Below are 11,894 nucleotides of genomic sequence, written 5' to 3'. Positions count from 1 at the left end.
TCATATGCTATCTAGAATTACAAGTAGAGGATTGCTTCTACGATTTTGTCTTATTTTAATAATTCCAGGAAATGGGATAAAATATTATAAAACATATAACAAATGGTTATCCCATTTGTATATTTTTTTAAAGACTCTTATCCTGTTGCCCTTTCATAAAACCAATTATGACCATTGTATGTTTGGAAAGATAAGCTGTATACTGAGCCTTAAAACCCAGTTTGATTGTAGAAGATCTAATATGAATATAATTTAAACTTAGTGACCAGCTTGGCTGATGTTACTAACAAAAAGGGTTTATAATGAGTGAAGGAAGGGTAAAAGGTAGTATTTTGTATATTTTTTTATAACAAAATATAAAGATATTTTACCGTGAAGAGATTGCACTTATCCTTGAAAACAGTATAATTGTAATTTTTTATTTCAGACTATTTCTAAATAAAGGTCTGATAAAGGTATGTAGAGTTAATTTAAACCTTCAAACACTATTTAGATCAGTTGAAAACTATTAATAATTCTTACTATGCCATTAATTTATAATCCTTAGTTTAAATTCATCTATTCACTTGACATTTAGTTTTCTGTGAATTTGAGTGAGTCTTATTGAATGTTTGGGTCTATACCGTAATCTTGTAAATTGTGTTCATTTTTCATATTTTACTCTAATTGATTTTAGATAATTATTTTCACTTTCTTAAAACTTCGAGTAACACACGTTAAAGGCCTGCCTGCCCCCGCGCCCCTTCACCCCGCTCAGTGGTAGAGACGTTGCCACTTCCGTGACAGGCGCCGTTATGGTAGCACTGAGCTTAAGGGGATCCTCGCAGGTCATGTCAGGGCCGTGTGCGGAGAGGCCTGGGCTGAACGTCGTCTGACACAGCCGCGACTCCAAACCCAACCCTTCTCGCTTACGGTGAAGACTGTGCTGCTGCCTGATGAGAGGTTACCCACGGCTGGTTGGGACGTCCTGCTTTGTGTCCCTCAAGTTATCAAACATAAAACAGTGCTGATGAAACTCTTGGAAATGATTTTGCTCGCAAAGTTTTGTTTCCCCAGAAAGGTGTAATGTTGGGCACTTCTGTTGGGGGAATATGAAATCCAAGTAATGCCATTCAGATTTGAAGGTCGTTTTTTACCTGATGTCTCCCGCAAGCTGTCGTTTGCCTTACTTTACTCCAAGGATCTGTCATAAAAACAGTAGTAACTACTTCATCCCTAGGGAACCCAAGACTTCATTCAGGGAATTATTAGCTGGTTAGTAAACAAGGGACACACGGCGTCCGCGGGAATCTCCTGCTGCTCCCTGCTGGTAATTGTCATGGGCACCACTCTGACATTCTAACGAACGCCCCTTACCGGGATGCAGAACAGGGTGAAGCGTCCTTTTCCAGCTGGAATCTGCGTAATGGTTATGCAGAATGTAATTATGTGAAAAGCCAATTAATTGTCTTAACTTTTGTGAAAGAACTCTCTGGAAATAGTTTGATATGGTATCTCGTAGACACCAGGGGAGATTTTATTTCTTTATAAAGCGATCGGCTCTGATGGCGTGCTCCCAGAGTGGTTGCTCTTGTTTTGTTTTGTATTGAAGCAATTTGCTAGAACCTATTGTGCGTCCAGTTTTTGAGACATTTTTCATTTCCTTGACAGCAGGTGCCCAGAGGAAAGATGGTCAGTTGTCTGGATAACACTAGATGGTATCTCTTTATTTTCCTAAAGATAAATGTCGTGACAGCCAGTTTCAGTTTTCATTCAGATGTTTATTGCCATATGTTACTGGAGTCCTGATATAAAAGCCCAAGGGATTTCTGCAGTAAAATAGAATTTGATTTCATCTCGCCAGGGTGGAGACTGCGCTTGCAGTGACGCAGTTGAGGTCGGTTAAGGACCACAGGGTGCTTGGAGAGCGACCTGGGTTGTGCTGAGCCCTGTGGACTTGCTGTCCCGGACAGGACTTTGAAGAGACTCCTCTTTCACTGAATGCTGCTGCTTGCTCATTTCTGGAATGGGTATTTTCTAACATTCTGGTCTCAGTGTTCAACCCGCAGTAGTTTAATAGGAAATAGACTATCTATAGCCTAGGTAACTGGTGATGCTTACGAGTTAAGTATTCAGACATTTTAGAGCCTGATTCACTTTGGAAAACAAAAAATAACATCTACACCTGTTCTGCAGCCTGCATTTACAAACAAATTTCTCTATTAAAAATTTGAAGCCTGGTTTGCTTGCATGCCGTATGGAGTATCTCCAAGAAGGTTATTAAGAAATCTTAATTCAAGATGATGGGAATAAGGCAGTTTGGAGTAACAGTTTTCCTACAGTCAAGCCATTAATGCTGAGATTTGGTTTAGAATTTTAAGAAATACTTAGAATATTCCACTTGGGCCTTGATGGGAAAATCTACCAAGAAGGTTAGGTTCTAAGGGTCGGCCTAGATATCAAAAAGAAAAAGAAAAAACAAAACAAAACTAAGGGTCGGCCTAGTCATCTAGGGGCTCAGCTCCTCTCGAGGGGAAATGACAGTGAACAAGTTCGTGTTTTGCTCCACAAATGCATGAGAGGACAAATTGCATCTTCCTATCAGTATTGAACTTCCTTTTACTAATGACAAATAAATATATCTATATTTTTAAAACGGGTGTTTTGCTTGATTATGCTTTGTCTTGGCTACAAAGCCAAAGAACTCTGCCCCTTCTTCCCTGATCCTGTACCAGAAGGAACTTGCCGTTGGGGAACTCTCCCGTGTACTCTGCGGCCCTACTGTGTCCTGCTTCTGCCTCCGCCTGGCCGCTAACCCTGTCCCAGCCCCTCCTGCCGTGACCTTGTCTCCCACCTCCCTTGGCTCAGCTTCCTTATCTGCAAGGTGGGCGCGCGCCCTGCAGACAGGGGGGCCGTGGGAATTACGGGAGGCGACGCCCGTCTGGCGCCCAGCAAGGTCTGCGGACGGTCGCTCCCTTCCCCGGGCCGCGGCGGCCCGAGGCCAGCTCCTGGCCGTGCGGGTCCCGCCCCGCAGCCGAGGGGGAGCGCTGCCGCCTGCCCGGGCTCGCTTCCCTCGGAGCACGGGCGGGGCGCGGCTGCACGGGGTGGGGGTTGGGGCGGGCGCCCGCGAGCGCGGGGCGGGGCGCGGCTGCACGGGGAGGGGGCGGGCGAGCGCGGGGCGGGGCGCGGCGGGGACCCCGTGGGGGCCGCGCGGCGGCCGTTGCCAGGGCGCCCGTTGCTAGGAGCGCGTTGTCACGGACGCCGCCCGACGCCGGCTCCCTCTGCCCGGCGCTGCGCCATGGACGACCTGCGGGTGCTGTGGATGCGCGACCGCGTGTACACTGCCTTCGGCCTCAGCGACCCGCAGATCTTCGAGGACCTGCTGAACCGCGACGACGGCGAGGGCGAGGACACCGTCCTGCACTTCCTCAACCAGCGGAGCGACGAGGAGGGCGCCGCCACGCTCTTCTTCTACCGCACGGTGGTGCCCGAGGAGGTGGAGGTGGAGATGGGTGAGCCCGCCGCCCCCCGCCCGCCCGCGCAGGTGCTTCCTGCCGCCGCCACGTGCAGCCACCGGCTGAACCCGCCACCACAGCCGCCCGGCCCGCTCGGAGAGTCAGACCCCGAGTGAACCCGCGGCAAAGTCTCGCCCGCCCTGGCGCGGCGCCGGCGCTGTATCGGGCAGCCGCCCGTGCGGTGGGCGGTATTCGCGTCCCCGCGTTACACACGAGCAAACTGGCACCGAGGGGGTTAAGTAACCTGCCCAAGGCCACGTGGGCGGTGGGCTTCACTGTCCGGTGACACGCAATGGCCGGGTAGAGCCGTCCCCGTGCTGGCAGGGGCCCCGGCACCCCACTCTCTTCGGCGGCCGCAGGGTCTCAGGGAGGGTTAGAGGAGCACCCTTTCTATTTCCGGAGGCTCCTCGTGTGCTAAAAAGTGAAGTAATGCCAAGGCGAGGCTTTGAAAAATTACAGTAGATTTAAAATGTTTATGTTGAGTAAGGCAGCATCTTTAATACCAAAACATGACAGTGACTGGGTGCGCAGACCGTCTGTGGAGGGGGGTCCCCACCCCAGTGGGTCGGCCTGCCTGCTCCAAAAGGCCAGGGACACAGAGAGGGCGGAGCACAGGGTTGAAGGAGGAGGCAGCACAGCGTGCTGGGACAAGGGACAGGAACATGCCAGGAAGGACACGGAAAAAGTTGCCTGGTCGCAGCAGCATGAGGACAACTGTCCTGAACTCCTGCCACGTCCGTAGCAGCCTTCAGTGCATGAGGCCTTGTGGGTCCCACACTGGGCCTCTCACCGTTGGGGGTGGCGGGGCCAGGCATACTTTTTTTTAGAGATATTAGGCACATTCATTTATTTTATTGTGTTTATTCCTTTTTTTTTTTTTTTTTTTTTTTAGAGACAGGTCTTGCTTTATCGCCCAGGCTGGAGTGCATTGGCGCAATCATAGATCACTGTTATCTTGAGCTCTTGGGCCTGAGTAGCCGGAACTACAGGCATTTACCACCATGCCTGCCTAATTTTTAAAAAAATTTTTAAGAGATGGGGTCTTGCTATGTTGCCCAGGCTGGTCTTAAATTCCTGGGTTCAAGCAGTCCTCCTGCCTTGGCTTCCCAAAGTGCTGAAATTACAGGCATGAGCCACCATGCCTGACCACATTCACTTATTTTAAATATGAATTCTTTACATGTACAAAATAATACAGGAATTCATTGTAAAGAATCCCAAACCACAAATAAACAACAATAACAAATTGCCAGTGAAACTCGGAAACATAACCACATGATAACCTTTTGGAATCTCACCTTCCAGTCTCTTACTCCTGGGCAGGCCTGTGGACCCGGACGTTACATTGTAACGGGACCTTGAATTTAGGCTCTTCCATTATCACCAAGTGAAATTGTGGATACGAAAATACACGAACGGGATTGACCACTCAACGTGCACCACAGTTTCAGTAACCTGGATTTTGTACACTTTAAAAAATCATACCAAGACCCTAAAGAATGCATGTGACTTGAACTGCTTGCAGAAGCCCTAGAGGGGTGGCTGTTTTCTGCTCTATGTTTACGGGCACATGTTTAGGCCAAATGTCTCCTGGATGGATGTCCCCATCCTATGCGGAAGCAGAGTTCAGTCTCACTTCAGAGGATCCCCCTGGTTGCTTCCTGGACCTGCTAAAGGGTGCTGTTTCCGGCTGCTTCTGCCCCTGGTCTTCCCCTCTGTTTCCGGCTCTTTCTCACTGTCACTGCATGGTGAGAAGCTGCCATGCCTGGAGGTGCCAGGTGGCACTGGGCTTTGGGCTCTGGCCATGTGGGAAGAAGGGACCTCCTCCCCAGCTCCGCATCTCTCGTTGTCACTCACTCTCTGCTTATTGGGCCCACAGGCTCACAAAGCCCCTCGAACAGCTTTAGTGGATCCTTTTAGGGGGCCCTGCTCTGTCCGAAGGACCTTCAGTGGGGTGGCGTGTCCTTTCATTCCTTTTTTCTGCCCCTCCCCTGGTCAAGACTTCTCTCTGCTCCCAGCTAACAGTGCTAGGAATGAGACAGGGAGGCACTGGGGACGGGGTGAGGACAGAGGTGTCCTCCCTGGCAGCAGCTAGCCCAGGAGGCGGTTCTAGCAGGTGTGCGTGTGCTCTTTTTTGAAATAACAAAACGGAATCATACTGCACATATCATTTAATAACTTGCTTACATTTCAAAAAATTACACAGGTATTGACGGAATACATGCTCTCTAAAAAATTCACATAACATGGAATTATGTAAAGTAAAAAGTGAAAAAGCCTGAGTCCCACTGCCATTCCTATGGGTAGCCACTGTTATTAGTTTGGTGTGTACCCTGCCGGCTCTTTTTCTGAATATCTATCTACCTACCTGTCTGTCTATTTCCCTCCCTATTTTTCTAAATCTCTATCCATTTGTCTGCCTACCTATCTGTGTCTGTCTGTTTGTATCTACATATAATGATATTTTTAATGATAATATATGGATACATGTGTAGTTGCTAAAACTATAAATAAAGTCATACTATGCGTATTGTTTTGTGACTTGATCCTCCCCAGCAACATATCCTGGAGATTTGTTCATGTCAATACCTATAGATCTACCTAACACTATAGATTTTAAACGTATACATGTACCGTATTTGACTTACCCATTCCCCAATTAATTGACATTTAGCATTTTAGAGTATTTCATTCTACAGACAACGTAACAATATCCATCTATCTTTGCAAGCTCTGTGTTCTCCTGTAGGATAGATGTATAAAGGCGGAGTTGGTGCTGTAAGGAGCGTGCACGTTTACAATTCGGGTTGGGCAGGTCCTGCCAGACTGTCCTCCAGGAAGGCCCGGCCTGTCACACCCCAGCGATGGTGGGTGAGGTGCTTGCTCCCCAACAGCCTTGCTGACATTGGATATTGTCAAATTTTTAGATTTTTGCCGGTGTCATAGATGAATAGCAGACGCACGTCATGACTCTGTTCATATTAATGTTTATACAAATGTTGGTGGAGGTGGAGCCTCTTTTTCCCTTCAGTTTTTTATTATGATAACATACATGTAACATACACTTTTTTTTTTATTTTTTTTTTATTTTTTTTTTTTTTTGTTGAGACAGAGTCTCACTTTGTTGCCCAGGCTAGAGTGAGTGCCGTGGCGTCAGCTTAGCTCACAGCAACCTCAGACTCCTGGGCTTAAGCGATCCTACTGCCTCAGCCTCCCAAGTAGCTGGGACTACAGGCATGCGCCACTATGCCCGGCTAATTTTTTCTATATAGATTTTTAGTTGTCCATATAATGTCTTTCTATTTTTAGTAGAGACGGGGTCTCGCTCAGGCTGGTCTCGAACTCCTGACCTTGAGCAATCCACCCGCCTCGGCCTCCCAGAGTGCTAGGATTACAGGCGTGAGCCACCGCGCCCGGCCGTAACATACACTTTACCGTCGTAGCCATTCTAAGTGTGCAGCTCAGCACAATGAAATACATCCATAGTGTTGCACAGCCACGAGCCTCTTTTTTATGCTTCTTGGTCACTTATATTTCCTCTGGGCTGCTGGTGACTCTGTGACTGTTCTCATGTCCTTCATCTCTTGGCAGAATTTGTGCCAACCTTCCTTGTGGTCACTGGGAGCCGGCTGCAGTGACCGGCACCTTTCTGTATGACCGTGACCGGCACGAGTCTCCCGCGGGCCGCGCCCCGGCCCCTGGGCTCCATGGAAAGCAAACGCAGCAGGTGTTTCATGCAGTGAAAAATGACATTTTGTCTTTTCTCTCCGTTTATGTGGCTGTGAAGAAAGCGAGGCACCTCTTGCTTTCGACGAGGAGGACGCGGAGGAGGAGATGGCTTCTCAGAAGGCGGAGTCCCCAGACAGATGGCGAGGTGCGGGTGAGGGGCGCAGGGTGGGCGGGACGGGGGGAGCCTGCCCTGGGTGCCGGTGTTGACCGCCACGCTGCCCTGGGTTCCTGCTGCCCCTCGGTGCCAGGCGGAAGGGACGCTGCCGGCTTGGTAACACACGCACACAGTGGTTCCCGGGCTGTCATCCCGAGTCGCCACCGACTTGAGGGCTGAAAACAGCAGAAATTCATTCTCTCACACTTCTGGAGGCCGGAAGTCCAAACTCAAGATGTCACCAGGGTCCTGCTTCCTCGGAAGGTCAAGGGGGAGGACCCTTCCTGGCCTCCGGCAGCTGGTGGCTGCAGCATCCTCAGCTCACAGCTGCGTCACTGAGCCTCCTCCCCCACGTGACTGCGCCTCCTCTCTCTCCTGTCACTGAGCCTCCTCCCCTGCGTGACTGCGCCTCCTCTCTCTCCTCTGACACGGGCACCAGGCATATTGGATTTAGGGCCACCCGTATCCAGTGTGACCGCATCATAACTGGTGACATCTGCAAAGATCTTATTTCCAAATAAGGTCACAGTCTGAGGACGTAATTTTGGGGGGGGGGGGACACTTCAGCGCAGTACAGTGCATGACACGAGGACACCGGTCTCGCACGGCGTCTGCTCCACGCAGGACACGGGCCGTGAGCTCTCCTTCGCAGCGAGGGCTGCCCGGGGTGCAGACTACAGATGCCGGCTCTTTGCGGGGACTCGCCAGCGCGCGCCGTTGTTTAAGTCAAGGATCCTACTGATAGTCAGCTGGGACCTGGGACCAGACTTGCTGCTGTGTGTGCTCAGCGTGTCCCGTGACATTCCGGGTCCTCTGCAGGCTGGCAGTCATCTCTGTCGTGGTGGCGATGTGACCTTAGCAACGTGCTCTAACCCAGTTTTCCATCCTAGTGGTTCTTGGCAGGGGGCGGGGGTGGGGGGGGGAAGGTGAGCAGGAGACCTGGGTGGGGGGAGGTTGCTTAGGAGGGAAGGTTGGGGAAGTCCCTTCCCACAAAGTCAATTAAGCGACACTTAAGTGTTCTTTTTCTTTTCATCATGGTAAAATAGCCATAACATGAAACTTACCATTGTAACCATTTCTAGGTGGCACTGAGTACATTCGTAAGCCTATGTTTGCTGTGGTCTGTTGCTAGTGCCCCGATGACCCGGCCCTCTCTGGGCCGCGTCTCCTGCCGGCCAGCGTGTCAGGACCTTGACCTTGCTGGGATCGAATCCTCCAGAACCCGCCCAGTGGTTGCCACTGTCCCGTTTTATGGATGAGAAAACCGACGGCAGAGAGGATTCAGCCCCCGCACGTTGAGTTGATTCCAAAGCCGCAGTGACTTCGCTGCGCCCGTCAGAGGGAGGGCTGAGTCCCAGGGAAAGCTCCCCGCTCCGCAGTCGCCAGGCTGGTCGGACGCTCTCAGGGCTGACACTTGGCGCCCTGCGAGCTTTCCAGATCAGCATCGATCACATTAGGCTTGAGAGAGATGCCATCATTTGTTTTTTTTTTTTTGTTCTTTTTTTTTTTTTTTTTTTTTTAAGACAGAGTCTCGCTCCGTCACCCTGGCTAGAGTGCCGTGGCATGAGCCTCAGTCACAACAACCTCAAACTCCTGGGCTCAAGCGATCCTCCTGCCTCAGCCTCCCGGGTAGCTGGGACTACAGGCAGCACCACCGCGTCTGGCTAATCTTTTCTATTTTTAGTAGAGTTGGGGTCTCGCTCTTGCTCAGGCTGGTCTCAAACTCCTGAGCTCCAGCGATCCTCCCGCCTCGGCCTCCCAGAGTGCTGGGGTTACAGGCATGAGCCACTGCGCCCAGCCAAGATGCAATCATTTTACTTAGGCTGTGTTTCTTTTTGTCCCACACGAGTTTTGAGTCTCATAGTGAAAAAGGCGTCAGTGCTGACAGGTTAGCTGTAATCCTCGTGTTAATGATAAACTCCTTTTGTAGTAAAAGTCTCAGAGAAGTCACATGTTGGACACTAGCTGGAAAACTACCCCCTCCGCCCCCCCGCCGCCACACACACAATTTCTGGGGGACGACCTGTGAAAAACGCAGCCCAGCTCTCTTCAGTTATGACGTACGTCACGGCTTCACTTGTAACAAATGTCCGTGTAGCTATTGGATGACATGCCTTTCGAATCCAATATGCTGTGACACAAAACGCAGGCCCGCCTGGTCTGGACCATCGGAAACCTAACTTTCTGATCATTTCATCTTGCACTCGGGATAATGTCTTGCAGATAAGAGTTTGTCGCAGAAAAGTGGTTCCCTTGGTCAGCATTTAGCCAGCGTAGAGAGTGAAGACCTGGACAGAGAGATGTCAGAAAAATCCTCCACCAAGGTACGCACAGCCCTCGGTCCCCCTCGCTGGGGCAATGGGGTGCCGCCACTGCCGGGGGTCAGGGCATGGACAGTCCCTCCACGGGATTCATCGTGTTGGAGTGGAGACTATAGGACCCCGTGTTAAGGGTCCGCGAGACCACCCTCAGGTTCAGTGATGGGCTAGAAGGACTTACAGGACCCAGAAAAGCTGTTATACTCGCGGCTCTCGTTTATCCGTGAAAGGATGCAAATTAGCCCCAGCAAGGAAAAGGTGCACAGGGTGGAGGCCAGGAGAAAGCAGGTGCAGGCTTCGCGGTGTCCTCTCCCAGGGACTAGTGGGTGACAACTCACACGGAGTATTGCCAACCAGGAGGCTCACCCGAGCCTCAGTGTCAGGGTTTGGTTGGGGGACAGTTACGTAGGCATGGCGCGTCCACAGGGCTGACTTTAGTTACTCAGCTTCCCCAGCCCCCAGCCCCCACCACCACCCCAGGGGTCAAACGGAAACAAGCGTGACCAGGATTCCAGGCAAACAGAAACAGGCATTCGCCATGACCCACGTGGTTAGCAAAAACTATCTGGCTTAGCCCAAGACTCACATCAGGCAGCACATTCCAGAAGCTTAGAAGTTGTCACTGCGGAGCAGTCGAAGACCAGGCCTGAAGACCTCTGGGGGCGTGGAGGGTTTGGACAACCCAGGCCTGCGGAGCGAACGCTTCGTTGCAAAGGTCCCAAGGGCGGCGTTTCAGACTAGGATGTCGGCACTCAGCCTGGCCTGTGCTCCGTGAAATTACACTCAATTGCTTCAGGAATATGACTCCCCCCCAGCCCAAAACAGAATTCAGACCTGTCCGTTGCTAGGTCTGGCCTAGCAAAGCTCTGCCTGGACTTTGTCCAGGTCAGTTTGTTGGGGTGTGGCTGTGCTGGCCGCTCGACAGAGGGGTGGGGCTCAGAGGTCAGAGTCAGGGTGCGTTTCAGTCCCGCGCTGTGGCCCCCCGGTTCCGACTGCGGGGTGCTGGCTGCGTCGTGAGGGGGTGAGATCTGCCCCTGGGCCGAGAGGAGACCCCAGGTGTACTTGAATCTCAGGGTTGTCAGGCAAACAGGTGTGTCTCAGCAATGACGGCTTTTTGTCCCCCGTGTAGCAGACGCTGGTGAGGACCATCGTGGAGAAGACCTGTCTCCACATGCTGTGCACGCCTGTTCCCGAGGAGTTTCTGGACCAGAACGTGGTATTTTTTCTCCGAAACACCAAAGGTATATTTCCGGGGTGTGTGCGTGTGTGTGTGTGTGTGTGTGTGTGTGTTGCGGGGCGGGTTGTGCGCATACATGCGTGTGTACATGCTTCTTTCTTTCTGTTTTTACATTTTCTTGAGAATGTAACTTTTTATGAATAGAGCTGTTGCTCATTTTTCCTGAGTTCCTTACTGGTGACGTCGCCCTCTCACCGACGTTGGCGCGTCACCCCGCGAGCGACAGTTGCGACACTTTTGAGGTCGTTGGCGGACGTGGGCAGAGCGAGGAGAAATTCCGGTCTCCCAGAGCCGTGCGTTCCCGGATGGGTCTGAGCACGACGGCGTCCTGCCTTCCTGTCTCAGCTGTCATTCTGCGAGCGGGCGTCCTTCTCGTGACCGATTCGGTGCCGCACTTTCTGCATGTTTCTGCTTTGTGTTGGCGATTTTGCCGCTTTACGTGGCCCCCGAGTGCGGCGTGGAGCTGCTGTCTGGTGTTGCTAAGGGCCGGGAGGCTGCGACGTGCCTCACGGAGAAAGTAGGGCTGTCAGGGAAGCTTCGTTCAGGCGCGAGTGATTGAGCTGTTTTCCATGAGTCAGTGTCACGGAGTCACTGCTGCGTATTAGACAGTGTCTGTAAACAAGCGCACGGGAAACAGAGTTAGGTGTTGACGGGTTGGTGAAGTGCGGTGCCCACATCACAGGGGCTCACTCACAGGGCCCTCATCAGCCTTCTGATTCTGTGCTCGGTCACAGTGACTTTTTAGAACGTCACTACCAGGAGCAGTAAGAACCAACTGTATGTGTATGTTCTTAACTCTCCTTGCAACAATCAGAGGACGATTCCAAGCCAGGCGACGCCCGGTTGTAAGACGAGCTTTCGAGCTTCCGTGGGCTTCTCTGCGTGGCTGTGCAGTTTAAATGCAGGAGCCACTCAGAGGCCAAGTTCATCCTGCAGGGTCACTTTCTGGGTGTCCCCACCGC

At 51.5% G+C, this 11,894-nt stretch overlaps 1 protein-coding gene across 2 annotated transcripts in view; it reads left to right on the top strand.

Annotated features, from left to right (window-relative positions):
* The first annotated feature begins 3,277 nt into the window (after positions 1–3,277).
* DNAH10 (dynein axonemal heavy chain 10) overlaps positions 3,278–11,894 on the top strand; it is a 108,521-nt gene continuing 99,904 nt past the window's right edge. For both annotated transcript variants that reach the window (XM_069497205.1, XM_069497204.1), the window contains exons 1-4: positions 3,278–3,491; positions 7,282–7,368; positions 9,601–9,701; positions 10,828–10,936. In XM_069497205.1, coding sequence (XP_069353306.1) covers positions 3,278–3,491; positions 7,282–7,368; positions 9,601–9,701; positions 10,828–10,936 — 511 coding nt within the window. The remainder of the gene's footprint in view (positions 3,492–7,281; positions 7,369–9,600; positions 9,702–10,827; positions 10,937–11,894) is intronic.

This window comes from Eulemur rufifrons, chromosome 21 (genome assembly GCF_041146395.1).
Source record: "Eulemur rufifrons isolate Redbay chromosome 21, OSU_ERuf_1, whole genome shotgun sequence".
Lineage (NCBI taxonomy): Eukaryota > Metazoa > Chordata > Mammalia > Primates > Lemuridae > Eulemur > Eulemur rufifrons.
This window is presented reverse-complemented; position numbering and strand designations above follow the sequence as displayed.